This window comes from Buteo buteo, chromosome 5 (genome assembly GCF_964188355.1).
Source record: "Buteo buteo chromosome 5, bButBut1.hap1.1, whole genome shotgun sequence".
Taxonomy (NCBI): domain Eukaryota; kingdom Metazoa; phylum Chordata; class Aves; order Accipitriformes; family Accipitridae; genus Buteo; species Buteo buteo.
Window position 1 is genome coordinate 11326583 of NC_134175.1, and position 13798 is coordinate 11340380.

General features: G+C 40.3%; 1 protein-coding gene across 10 annotated transcripts in view; it reads left to right on the plus strand.

The window, feature by feature from the left end:
- HDAC4 (histone deacetylase 4) overlaps nucleotides 1-13798 on the plus strand; it is a 263373-nt gene that overhangs the window by 173328 nt on the left and 76247 nt on the right. For all 10 annotated transcript variants that reach the window (XM_075027809.1, XM_075027810.1, XM_075027813.1 and 7 more), the window contains 2 exons: nucleotides 6185-6316; nucleotides 9291-9403. In XM_075027809.1, the coding sequence (XP_074883910.1) occupies nucleotides 6185-6316; nucleotides 9291-9403 (245 nt within the window). The remainder of the gene's footprint in view (nucleotides 1-6184; nucleotides 6317-9290; nucleotides 9404-13798) is intronic.

The window sequence follows — 13798 nt, forward strand, 5'->3', positions numbered from 1 at the left end:
ACTCTGTGTTCCGTGGGCGTTCCTCTCCAGTGTTGAGGTTTGCCTAGAGGCAAAAGGAGGGGACACCCCCTTTCCTTGCTCAGGGCTCTGATAAAGCAGGTGCACTTTTGACGTGAGAGCTGGAGGTGCCTGTGGGGAAAGCTAGCACTTTGCATCAAAGCCCTTCCTGGGGAGTGCTATCAACGGTGCATCGAAGGAGAAGCCTCTTCCAGTAGAAGACCAAACAAAGTCTTCTGGTTTAGTGTCACCTCTGGGGACCCATCCTTCTCCTACTTGGTTCTCTCAGCTCCACCTCTGCTTCACAGGGACTGCCAGGAGCGTGCACAGTTTCACCTCTATGTGTGCGTGTATATGTATATATACGTAAGCCCAGGTTTGTTCTGGCCAGAGCTGAGACACCTGGCCTTTGGGCCACTGCATCTAGCAGAAAGGAGAACCAAGTCTGAGCTAGCAGAGCGTGATGGGTACGTGCTTGTCCTCTGTGGGACAGATTTGACCATGAGCACCGTGCGAACGGCAGCCAGAGCAGTAACTTGGAGTGATTTCTCCAAACTGACATGCAACAGTGAAGCTCTAAGGAAACCGTGTGTCTCTTGAGGCATGTCCTGCTGGCTTTCTCAGTGCATCATATCCCTCCTGGCCCTCAGGAGTTTGCAGCCGTGTGTTGACAGCATGAGATTGTTTTTACTGGTTTTATGTTTCTTTATTACAGTTCCTTGGAAGAGCACCCGGGGCAGGAGGAGGCTGGAGGTGGGGTTGGTTGCTTCTTCCCATAGGAGCAGCCCAGCATCAGGCAAGGGGAGAGGAGATGCTTGTGGGATTGGGCAAGGAGAAGGGGAAAAAAGGCAAACGGCACAGAGCTAGCAGGGCAGGGCATGGACTTGGTCGTCACAGCCATGGCAGGAAGGTTTCTAGGTATGGAACAGATGGCAGCTCAACAAGTGCTTGGTTGGTCCATGAGACTCATGAAGGGTGGAGGGTACAGCACCATGCATGTTTTGACCCACCTTGGACTTTTATATATTAACAAGTTGCATTTCAGTAAAATTCAGCGTAGTTCTTGAGTTTAAAATGCTTGTAGGGTTTTTGGGGAGAAGCTCATTTTAACGTAAGGAGATTGTCCCCAAAAGTTGTGGCCACTGTGGGTCACTCACTGGGGTCTCCTCGGTTTTGTAGCTGCTCCCTGGTCTTGTGTTCAGGCAGCCGGTAGCTCCCTCTGCTACAGTCACTGCACCTTTTTGGCTGCTGTACAGAAATTGCATGTTTTTCTCCTGCTTTCTGTAGAGTTCAGTGCTGTTTTAAATGCTTTATTGGAGAAACTCACTTGGAGGATCTCAGTCTCTCCTTTCTATTCCTTATCCCCTTCCACCTGTCTCTTATCTTTCCTCTCAGATAATATTTTGAACTGTGCAAAGCTACTGTCTTTATTTAGACTTTGGAAAGGGAAAGACAGAGATGAGATGTGGCATTTCCACGTGCTTGTTTTTCTAGTCTAGTTTTGGCTATTCACAGCGAAAACCTTTGTGGTGCTCCATTACACTGTGATTTTGTGTGGTTTTGTAGTCAGGCAAGCAAATGATAATGAAGCTGTAAAAAGTGTCAACATTGTGTGCTCACTTTAATGGGTGTTAAAGTCTTCTTTCTACTGCTGAGATGCTGCAACTACGAAAATTCAGCATGAGAAGTGCCAAATATTGGACTTTAATAAGTTGTCATTTTAAGGATACAGTCTTCCATAAATAGCCCTTCTACAGACCTCTTACACAGTACTCATGCCAGCACAGAGTTAGGAGAAAAGGAAGAAAACCCAGCAAATATCTTTATCTGTCCCTTTCTAATCATGTACCTATGTTCCTAGACGTATTATTTCAGGTGATGCCATCCAACATGGTACCAAGATCATAAAAAATAGTTTGTTTCTGCAGAAGAGCAGGCTGTCTTGTTTTTACTCTTGTTTTGCTTTCTAGTTTGGTTGGGAATTTTCTGCTGCCCACTAGGTACATTTGTGACGGACCATATTATTCTTGTCCCCCTCTATGCTGATGCCTACAAGTATTGACAGTCCAGAATATCGGCTCACTTGGCCTTCAGAGGTATAACAGTGAAACAATTTTCAATGTTTTTGCTTGACTATAGGTTGAACTTTGCCATGTCCGGCTTTACTAGGTCTTCCTGACTAGATAGGTCACGATCCATGATTTTTGGAGAGGAGAGACCACACCATGCACACAGAGGAGCAGTAATGAAGGTCTGGGACAGGGCCACACAGGGAGCAAAGAAGTTACAGAGTGGGGAGTGAATGCTCAGTTGCAGAACCTGTGGTCTCTCCCGCTTAAGCAAAAGATAATTTATTAAAATTTTGGGTTGTGCAAAAGGCTAGTTTCAGACAGCTATGTCTCTCTCTCTCCCATGTTTACCCATGGGGTGACCTGGACGTTAGAAGAGAGATAAGGTAATTGTGTTGGCCTTTGCCTAGCTGGTGAGACTTAGTATGAAGCTTAAAAATAATAATAAAAGAATAACAGCCCTTCTCAGTCCCCAGCTGCCGAAATTAAGATGTGCAAGGACTGGGCTCAGGGTTTTCACGGTGCATTGTTTGCTTTTTGTCATAAATGTGGATGGGTAATGGGAACAGGGCAAACTCTGCCCAGGACTTTGTGGTTTTTGACTTACATAGACTTAATGTCAGATTAGTTCAGCAGCTTAGGGGATGCAATTCTAGGAAGAAAACAATGAGAATGACATAAATGTTGAAGAATTGGATTACATGGGTCCTGCTGCAATAAATGACGTATAAGAGGGGTAACTTAGGTTTGAGCCTGTGAAAACTAGGGAAGCTTTTGGCTTATATTCTGGTTATTAATATACTCAGAGGAAAACAAAATATTCTTTGTATAAATCCTTATTATAGGCCAAATTAAGTATGTCACTGCTTAAGAAATCCCACTAGCTTTGTGGAAGCTGACTCAGACTTGGGCATGGGCTTCATTTGTTTGCTAAACAGAATTAAAATGATTTTTTGATAACTTCATGGCATTTGTTTGAAAGATTTCACCTTAAGATGTAGAAGAGCAGTAAGTTTTGTAATTTAGTCTCTAGTTCTCTTAAGTTTACGCTAGTTAGCAGTGATGGGGAGCAAGCCTTTGTTTGGGCATGTTGCCTGACAGGTGAATACTGGGAGATTTTCAGTGGAATTGGTGTTCCTAAGAGAACACTGAACCTGTGTTGACTGTCTGGTATTAAGAGTTACGTGTTGCTTGAACTAATATTTCATACTTTTGAAGGACAGGTCTCTTCAGTTTAAAAATATTTTTTATTATATGGTGGTTTTAAAACTATCTGAATAAGCTTAAATTATTGTTTCGAGTTTTGGAAATGCCTCTGCTGAAAGCTACATCTTTCATTGTAAAATATACTATATGTAAATTCTTCGAATTTGAGACTGAATTTGTGCTGAATTTTAATTCACCTACTTTGGTCTATATAGCATCCAATTAAATGTGTGTAGGGATTATGCTCCCTGAGGACATGATGACATGTTAGATTTGGAATTATACCTGGGGGATGAATAGAAAAAAATCAGAGCAAACTAAATAAATGCAGTTTATTTAAATAGACTTTTGGGTGTTTCAAAACTTGATCCTTCAGCTGAGGAAGTGAAGGAGAAATATACAGAACAGTTTTGCCTGAAAATAGTTTTATCTGACAAATTATAATATGCCACTTTTGCTATAACTTATTCTTGGGGTGTTTTCTCTTTTAAGGCTGTAATTTTCTATCTTCATTCCCTTCCTGTTACATGGAAGGATGTTTTTATTGTGGCTTCATGTATGGGATGTTATCTGGTAGTATTGGGTAATCTGTGACCCCAGATCTTTTGTTTCCCTGCTAGTTTTAAGGTGTTTCTAACCAGTTCATTCTCTGTATTTGAAAGCCGCACAATTACTTGTCTGTTCCCAACAGAAAACATACTTCAGATGAACACCATGCAGGGCATAAATTGCATATGAATAAAATTTGTGCTGAAGTACAGTTTTTATTGTCATGTTTTTCTTTGTCAGAAGACAGATCCTTTCAACAGCTGTGGCATAGGCTTATATTTCATTTGCTGGTTGGCAGTGCAAATGTATCTAAAATGGATGTATCAGCATCTAGCTGTGACACGTTCCCATTTGTTCTTTAAAGTCTTGACCGGAGCATCTAGACAGTTATTAATACTCAATATTTGGAACAAATTAAAGCTGTGAATTAAAGGATGTGGGATGAGGTACTGAATGTTTGTGTACCCAAAGACTACTTCTAAAATAGTAAGTCAACTTCTGTTTTGAAGAAAACTTTATAAAGTAGCTAGTTAGAGCATATGCTTGTATTTTAACTAGTCGACTCTTCTAATATTGCCCTCTGAGCAAATGACAGATTTGTATTCAGTCCCCTGCCATTTTATATGCAAATGCCCTATAAGATGATTCCCCGTTTGCTAATGCACTTCATTCTGCATTTTAAGCATCATCTTGAGGAGTCTGACACTTTTTTTTAGTGCTCCCTTTATCTCTTGCTGGCATTTTTCTGTCCAAAACATTCATGAAAAGCTCTTTATTTTTTTTTTTTCTTCCCAAAAGTTTCATCAAAGTACTGTTTTGATGGCTTAACTTCAAGCATTTGATCTTGAATTCATCAGCCTTCTCATTTTTGAGCCCTGCAATTAACATTGTTGGGCTTGATCTTTTACGTGACCCAGTGGTCAAAGCCAACTGTAGGGAAATCTATCTGTAGCCAGACTTAGTTAATTCAAATCAGTTTGTAAACCCTATTTTAATTCTTCTAAAGAAATGTAGATTATTGGCCCTGCAGTGTAGGGAGCCGAGTGTATCGGTGGTTAATGGTGAGAGCACAGGATTTGCCGGTTCAAAGGGATTAAGCTGCAGAGTTGTTAAGAGGTTGAGGAAGGGAAAAGATTGGGCCAGTTCACAAATCTCATAACTGGCAGGAGCCCTCAAGCGCCAAAGCAGATATTTCATGTATACTCAAGAGATCAGAAAGTTTACAGAGAAAATCATCTTGCAGGAGGAATCTTGACTTAAGGCTTCATTACCTTTATAAAAACTTGATAAGCTGTGCCGTGCAAACGTGTTTGGTGTTGCCAGCTGTCATTAACCCAGAGGCATTAGGGGTTCCCAGGAGATCTGCTTTGACTTTTGGAGAAATGAAATCTCAGGATTTGGGTACAGCAGAAGTTTTTAAGAGAGTCTCTCAAAAGTATGATGTACACAAAGTAAGTCAGGCTATGGTCTCAGGAAATACATGCACACCTACCCTTGGCAGCCCTGAATTTTCAAAGTATTTGATGTGGTTTTAGATATGGTTTAACTTTGTGGCTGTGATGATGTAACCAAGTTGCTCCCCAAATAAACAAACCTTCTCCTCCCTGGCATTGGCTTTGGCCCTGGCCACACTCTCATGCCCTTTTTCTTGAGTTGACACTGGCTCCAGTTGACACAGGTTCATCTGACTCCAAGGTGAGTTGCTTCAGGGAGGTGAACCAGCAGGAAAACATTCACCTGTTTTGGTTGTGGGGTTTGATTTTCGTATTTTCTTTCCCGCTCCTCTGGTGTACCTCCCTAAGCCAGCTCACCCTGGGGTTGGATGACTCCCTGGGTGTGGAGCTGCCCGTTTCAGCAACACATCACAGACAGCGTCTCAGCCCCACGGTGATGCTCCACACTAAACAAACAGCAACATCTCAGTTGTATCACCAATTCCTGTATTGATTTTTTTGATCCCGTAACTTAGGTTTACCACTGGCTTGGAGGCAACTTGGGCAGAGATGGGAAACGAGGGGTTGTGAATGATGCTCTCTGCAGTAGTCTGAATGAGTTCACAGCAGATTGTAGGTCTGTGTCTTCATTTGAGAGAAGACATTGCAGGATGGTTTTTGTTTGGTTTTGTTTGGTTTTTTTTAATTAAAATGCTTTTGACTTTCATTGCCAGTGAATTCAGATATCGCATAGACTGGTACCTGTCCACTATATTAAGAAATCTTTGTTCCAAATATGTCCTATCAAATGACTAATTTCATTTAGGCTTCTGCAAATGCTGAACCTGCAACCCAGCCTTTGCATTAAGTAAAAAAGCTACTGAAATAATATTAACCAAAACACTGTTTGCTTTTCCTTTTTCTGTTCAGCGTCTGAACCCAATCTGAAGTTACGATCCAGACTAAAGCAGAAAGTTGCTGAAAGACGGAGCAGCCCCCTCTTGCGCAGAAAAGATGGTCCAGTGGTTACCGCTCTTAAGAAGCGCCCACTGGATGTCACAGGTACGTCGGGTAAGCAACGAATCTGCGCCAGCAGTCACATACTCAATGAGATGTCCCTTTCCAAAATTTATTCCTGCATCCAGTTAATTGTGTAGTCTAGATCTCTCATGTGCCTCTCAATGTTGGCAAAACCTGGATGAAGTTGGCAGAGTTGAGCAGTAGGTGATGGCAGGTGGGCATCAGCAGTGTTGGTCCATTGGGTACCTATCTACTGAGACAGCATTACCAACTCAATGAGCCTTTTTTGTAGTTTGTTTTAAGACATGTGTAGACGGATGTAAATATGCCACCAGAGTGCTATTTTTTTCCCCAAGCATTTCTATGATCTTCAGCAACAGGTTGTTGAGAAATAAAATTTCTCAATGGTGATCCTATTAATATCCATGGGGAGGCCATAATTCAAGGCTGTCGTCCTCCAGCAGTAAATGCCTTACAACCCCTGTTTGTTTTAGCCTTTGGGCAGGATGCCATAGTTCCTTGTTAAGTAATTACGCCAAAGTTTTGAAACATGTAAGGCGTTTTTTTATCTATCTATATATATGTGATATTTTTGACTACTTATTTGACAGTTTCTTGTTGAAAATAATATTCTTTTGGGAGTAAAGTTTGTAAGGGGGGAACAGAGTGAACTAGATTATATAAATTACCATAAAGTTAATTCTTAGCACCATCTAGGGATGCCTTTGTGTAAGTACCACTGTGTGACAGCTTTTCCAGACTTGTCTCACTTTAAGGCACACTCTCATCATTCAAACAAACTCAAAGTGAGCTCTCTTTAGAGAGCCCAGTGGTTTCCAGAGACCCTGGGGTAGCTATGCACCGCTCTGTGTTTGCAGAGGAAATAGATGATTTCAAGAGCTAAGCATAATTTGTATCAGATCTGAAAACTGAATTTACTTCACTCATATATTGCTATATGTCACATGGCTTTGGGGATAAATCATGGTCTAATAGCTGACCGGTTGATCTCAGTAATGCCTTCAGAAATGTCAGTGGAAGCTCCCACTTCTCACTGAGCATAGGCATGGTTCATGAAGCCAGCCTGGAGCCTGGCTAGAAAAATATCTGAGTTGTTATGGTAAGAGGGGACTTTTGAATGGAAAATAATTTTTAAATTAACTTTTTATTTTTAGTAATTTTTAAATCCCACTTCAGGGGATAGAAATTATGTTTAATCCCTGAAGAATACATTTGAATGTGCTAGGTACTTTTCCTGTGTCTAGGTAGCATGCACAAGATCTAATTTGTTGTAGTTAATAACATGGTCCCAGAAAAAACACGTCTTTTCCATGCAGTCAGAATATTTTTTCAAAACACCTAGACTCTCCGAAGTCGCTTTCCGTGGAGAAGTTCAGTGTTACGTGCTCAGCTGGGTGTTATTCCATGCTGAGTGTTCTTGATAGCGAGATGCCTCCCTAAATGCACAGCCAACAAAAAGCATCAAGGCTTCCTTTTTAAAAAAAAAAACCAAAAAATCTTTTTGCTACTTTGCAGGAGGTACTTGCAAGGATCAAAATGGCAAAATAGTATGTACAGAATAATGCCACAAAAGAAATAATTTTTTTAAATCCCCCAAATTGTAACAATTGGCTTTTATTTCTACTGGGGCATCCTAGAGCAATTATGAGACTGCTGCAGCCTGAACCATTGCAGCCGCTGGGAGATTCTTCTGGCATTGGGCAAATCCTGTGCTTGGGGAGGAGAAAAGTTCAGAAAAAAAGTTTTAATGTTATTTACCTTCCAAAATAAAAGGAGAATCACTGGAAGCTGTGCCATACACCAGGTGAGAAACCTTCTGAGGGAAGCTTTCTGGCTGTTGCAATTTCATGCGCTGTTTCTGTTTGTTATTATTTCTGTATCATTAATGGGGAGGCTTTGATTTCAGGCTGGTCATCTCAGTGGTTCTGGTTAGTGAGTTCACAGGGAACATGCTGATAAAATATACAAAGCTGAGAGGATTTTCTAAGCATTCAGGTGATAACAGAATTATTTTGGGGGATTAACTCTGCCTTGGGTCTTTCCAATGGGAAAGTGTTTTACTGCCTGAGTGGAGAAGACTTACCCAAAAAAAAAAAAAAAGCAGTGATTAGAAACAGATTTACTGTTTCGAACCCTGTAGAGTTTTGCCTGATTTTTGTAAAATGTGCTCAGCCATGACCACGGTCAATTGTCTGTCCATTCCCATGTCACTCAGGCAGCTTTTACATCTCTTAAAACAATTTAATTTGCCATCCTGGCAAAATATCAACCTTGTGAGTCAGTCCCCAGGCAGTTTTTGGGAGCTCACTGCTGTGGGAGCTGTTGTGCTGTGTGAAGGGCAGCCCAAGGCAGGTCATGTTTCTCTGAGGACCCAGCACGGTGTGGGCACTTTGCAGGGGACGGGGACATTACACACGCCCACTCACCTGCACCGGCAAAATCTCGGTGCTTCTTTGTAAAAGTAGAGGTCAACTATCCTGCATGATCAGCGTGAGGGCTCGGTCCTGGTGGCGTATTTCCAGTAGATCCAGATGAACCAGAAGCCTGCATGGGAAAATGTCAACGCTGAGACACTTCCCTGGTTGTTCCAGCATGAAGTCTGATGCAATACGTGGTGAGATGGTGTCGTTAGGGTTATAGACTAAAGAGGGTGAGAGAAGCACTTCTAGAAAAATGAAGCAGGATGATCTGACATGCTCCAGTTTGGCCTCTTCAAGCCTTCCATGTCTTTTATTATCTTCCAATTGTGTTTCAAGTTATTAATACACTATAAGAGAAATCCCCATGAGGAGAAGACATAAATATGTTAAGTAGGTACTTGGACAGACCATTTGAAAGTGTCAGTATTTTAAGAGCCCTGGGAAGATTTTGGGGGTAGATGGGGAGGAGGAGGGTTGCTTTCCTCCAAAACAAAACTTGATGGGTTGTTATCTGTGTAAATACCATCGTGGAGATTGTTTGTAGCGCTAAAAGTTGATTTTGGATGTGTTTTTAGACTCTGCATGCAACAGCGCTCCTGGATCTGGTCCCAGCTCTCCAAACAACAGCTCCAATAACATAAGCACCGAGAACGGAATTGCAGGATCAGTCACGAGTATTCAAGCAGAGGTACAGAGCCCTTCCTCACTCTGATTTTTAACACTTGGGTTTCTAATCAGTTTTTGCAGTTTTAGGAATTTGAGCATACAAACTGGTGTGCACCACACTAAAAAAAAAAAAAAAAAAGCCAGATCGTGACTTGGAGCGGACTTTGGGAATTACCTCTCAATCTGGGCTGACAGGATGCATTATCTGTTTATTAAATCTAGTTTGAGCCAGCTCACAAGTTGCTTGTGGTAACTTGTAGTGGTTTTGTTGTGAGGAGAGAGTGAAAACAAAGTGATTTAGCAAGGTAAAGCATGAAGAGTGTTTCCTGGTCAAATGCAAGTATTTTAAAATTTTGGGAATCTGTTCTCTTATATTGTATATGGGGTGAATTTGTTGTGTGCAGTAGGTTAGTCTAAATATGGCCAAACCAGAACTGGATTAAAGGGAACGGATTTCACCTTTTTCTCCCCACTTTGGGATTTGAAAGCTTGGTGCCTGATGCCATGTGCTAGCTTAAAATCCCGTAAGCTTTCACCATCACTTGAGGCATCTGCTATGGATGTCAAGGGCAGAGTACTGGGCTGGGTAAACTGGAGTTTAATTCAACATGGCAGCTCCTGTGTTCAGGGTTACGGAAACCCAAGGTTTTCTAAAGGCAGATATTGGGGTGTGGGCCATGTTAACTGGCTCTCACCATAAGCCTTACGTGTAGAAAACCAGTGTGGTTATGTTGTGTCACCAGTGCATTTCTTTTTATCCAGCTTACCATTAGCTGTTCTCCCCATGAATATAGTGTCTGTCTGAACATCAGGACTGTAAAAACAGGCTTGGGCTTGTTCTCTCCAAATTGTCATTTAGAGTTGAAAAGGACTTCTTATAGTATAAATGTAAGCCCTTATTGCTTTCTAGTTTTGTACAGATTTTCACTTTATTTTTATTTCTAATGTAGTGTAACAGCAGTTAATATAGGCAATATGCCTTCTACTCCACCCTCTCCTCTGCCAAATTATCCAACACATATCTATATTCACTCTAGTTTATTGTAGACTTTACAAGATTTAGACAATTATTGTAAAGATTAAGATAGTGTAAGGTAGAGTCTTAACTTGACACTGGGAGCTGAAGCTGCTCTAAAGAGACATGGCTTTTGAGATGCACGCCGGCAATTTAGTAGTTTGGAGCAGACCTGGAAAAAGGTATCTTACACACAGGATTATTTATCGGGTTTGCAGAACTGAAGACTGGCTGAGCTGAGGGCACATCTTAAGTACATTTGTGTGGGCCCTGGGAAGACTACCACCAAGTTACCAGTTTTGCTGATCCAGGAGCTGTCAATCTTGTCTATACTTAGCAAACTGCAAATCCCCAATTACTGCTGATGGAAAAAGTAGTGAATTCAATAATTTCTTGTGATATAAACAGGGCAGTCAGCTTCCCACAAGACAGTGTTAGCTCACGCAGGTGAATGTGAAGCTGTAATATTCTTCTTTGCCATTTTATTTTTCAACTAAATGATTTGAGGTAATCATCTGTGACTAGACCACCAATACCTAATAAAATGGACACAGACTATAAGAAAAACTCTTTTCATCAACTACTTGTAATGCAGCAATTTTGTAGCTCAGACTGAGGCATGAGTGGCACAGACCATTTGAAAAAAATCCCTATACTGCCAAAGCCTTTCCCTGGGAATCGTCTTTGCCTCTTTTACAACTGTGCCGCAGCAGGTAATTCACAGCAATGCTGCTGCGTGCAAGGAAAGAAGCGTGTTCATCTAGAATTTTAACAAGAGCAGCATTTGATGCACCATCTCCAAACAACCTATGCATAAAGGAGGAAGAAAATCTAGTTTTAATTTCCCTGAAAATAATGTCTAGAGGTTTTTTCACCTTTTTATAATTTTTTTGGAAAATAGGAAAAATATAACATGCAAATAATTGTGCAGTTCCAGTTTTAAAACTGCCCAGGACTGTGTTAAGTATATTGGATCATTGCCATCACAGAACAGAATGAAACATAAATCACTGTGTGATGGGAAACAGAACATCAATAACCTGTTGCACAAAGTGTTCTCCTCCCAGCGTTTCAGGTGTAGTTGAATGGCTTAGCTAAATGTCCTAGTCCTTTGCATTTGTTTTGGGGAAAAATAACTGCACTTTGTTCTAGTATATCATGTTGTGTCATACTAGCTGATCCATTTGCCTGTATAAGTTCATTTGGGAAAAAATTAACTGGGCAAGGTAGGGTTTTGGTTTCTTGAAAATCTTCTTTTTCAGTAGAAGTGGTATTACCTGGTAGCCCAAGTGTTGGAGATTTCTTTAATACCAGTTGAGCAAGCTTTCTTATGTTCCCACTTTTAAATATTTAGAAATATTTAAATGTTTCTGAAAAAATAACATTGCTAACTTTAAGTGTTTCATGCTTACCTTTGTGTTTTATTTTAAATGAGAAATATGTCTCTTTGCTTCTTAGTTTGCTAGGTTACCTCTTAAACCATTTCAGATATGTTGGAAGGTGGTATCCGAGTTCGTTATTTAAGTTTCAATGCTTGCCTTCAGTGTGGAAAGATTGCAGCTCTCTGCCTCCTTTTAAAATAGGCAATATCTATTTTGAAATACTGTTTTTAAATCTAAAGGTTTTTCCATCTCTGAAAGGTACATGATATTCATTGCCATTGCAGTTGATACAAGACTATAAAAAGTACTCGACTACAGACGAAAATTGTACATGCTGAAATTGTTCTCTTCTGTGCAATTCAAAAAATGTTTGTGTACAACCCGTAGGTGGGATCTGTGTATTTAAAGTGATGGTAATGCTGCTAAATACCATATGCTGATAGCGTCAAGCTGCTGCATTTTTCTCTTCACTGTTTTTAAAACAAATCCCCAGGAGATAGTTTGAGGCACAAGTACAGAGTATTGATTGTTCAAAGAAAAAATGGGTGTAGTTTTGTTTCATTTATGATACCAGTAAAATATTTCATTACTCTGCTGACAATAACTGTCTTATTCTCGATGTGGCATGCTAACATTATGTAATTTAAATTAAAGCAAAATTGCCAGTAGTGCTCAAAATTACTTGGAAGAAGCATGTGGGTATGCACAATCATATGTCCTTACCAGGTACCACTCAACAGCAAAATGCTGCCTGCAAATTTCCTCCTTTACGGCAGCAAATTGTCAACTGAGATCTTAAAAACAGATGGGAGAACTGATCTGTAATATATTTTCGATAACCTTGAATGACATTAATGAAAGTGCAAGAAGGCAAAAGGAAATAAGAAAAAAATTCACTTTGCAGACAAAACTTTGCACAGGGTCGTATGAAAACTAGGTGACTTTGTTGAACACTTGGAATTTAGACACGGTTGGACATGGGGAGAATGACTGGCAAGTTAGTGGCACATCGAAGAGCACATTTGAAAGGCATCCCAGTGTCTGGTAATGGTGACCCACACAGTCGTGGAAAGGCTTTACTTCTTCTGTCCTTCTTGCACAGGTAGCACGAACCTCAGGTGCAAAGGTGGGTTGTCCTGTTAAAGCTGTCAGCTGATCCTGTTAAATTTCCATAAGTCGAGGCAGGATTGCTTCTGAGGATTGTTTTGTAGAAAATGTTTGGTTTTCAATGTTAGTTCTTATATGCACTTTTTTTCCCCCTAAAAGGTTGCTGCAAGTTTTTTTAAGTCTCACCTTTGAGTCTTCGAGGGAGAAAAATAGGGGTTTATTATCCAGACCTGGCCCAGCCCTGCAACCAAGGAAATAACCTGCCAAGTCTCATTGACTTACAGGACTATGAATTTAAGTCTAAAATGTATAAAGCCATTCTTCAGATCTCTGTTATATCAATGTAGATTGTTCCATAGTATAATACTAAGTTAATCATAATCCCTTTTTTCACAATAGCACCTGAGTTAAACAGTAGAAATTGTATAGAAAGTCTTTTGAAATCTAAACTCTATTTTATTTAAGTTGGAAAATCACCTGCGGAGAATTCAGGGTGATCAGAACACTTGTTTCCTAACTGGAAGATCGGGCAGTTTATTGTAATTTTTATAATGGGTTTTCTAGCGCATTTCAAATCAATCTTGTTTTGAAATTAAAGGCATTTTTACTTAAGTGTTCCTGCTTTAAATGGCCATAAGATAATTCAGTACATCTTGCATTTCACCCTGAAAATCAGGAAATAGCTACATAAATGCAACCTTAAGGCTTTTTGATGAAATTTTGAAGTCTGATTTAAGCTAAAGCACACTAGTAAATAGCATAAATTGTCTGTGATTTGTGAAAGAGAACAACAGCCATTGTAATGCCATTTTTTTTGAGGTAATCTGTTTTAGCTTTAAAAGGGCAAACACTTGAGAAGGAGAAGTAAGCTGTTAAATCTTTGCAAAAGCTTTTTGTGGTGGCACTGCATGAA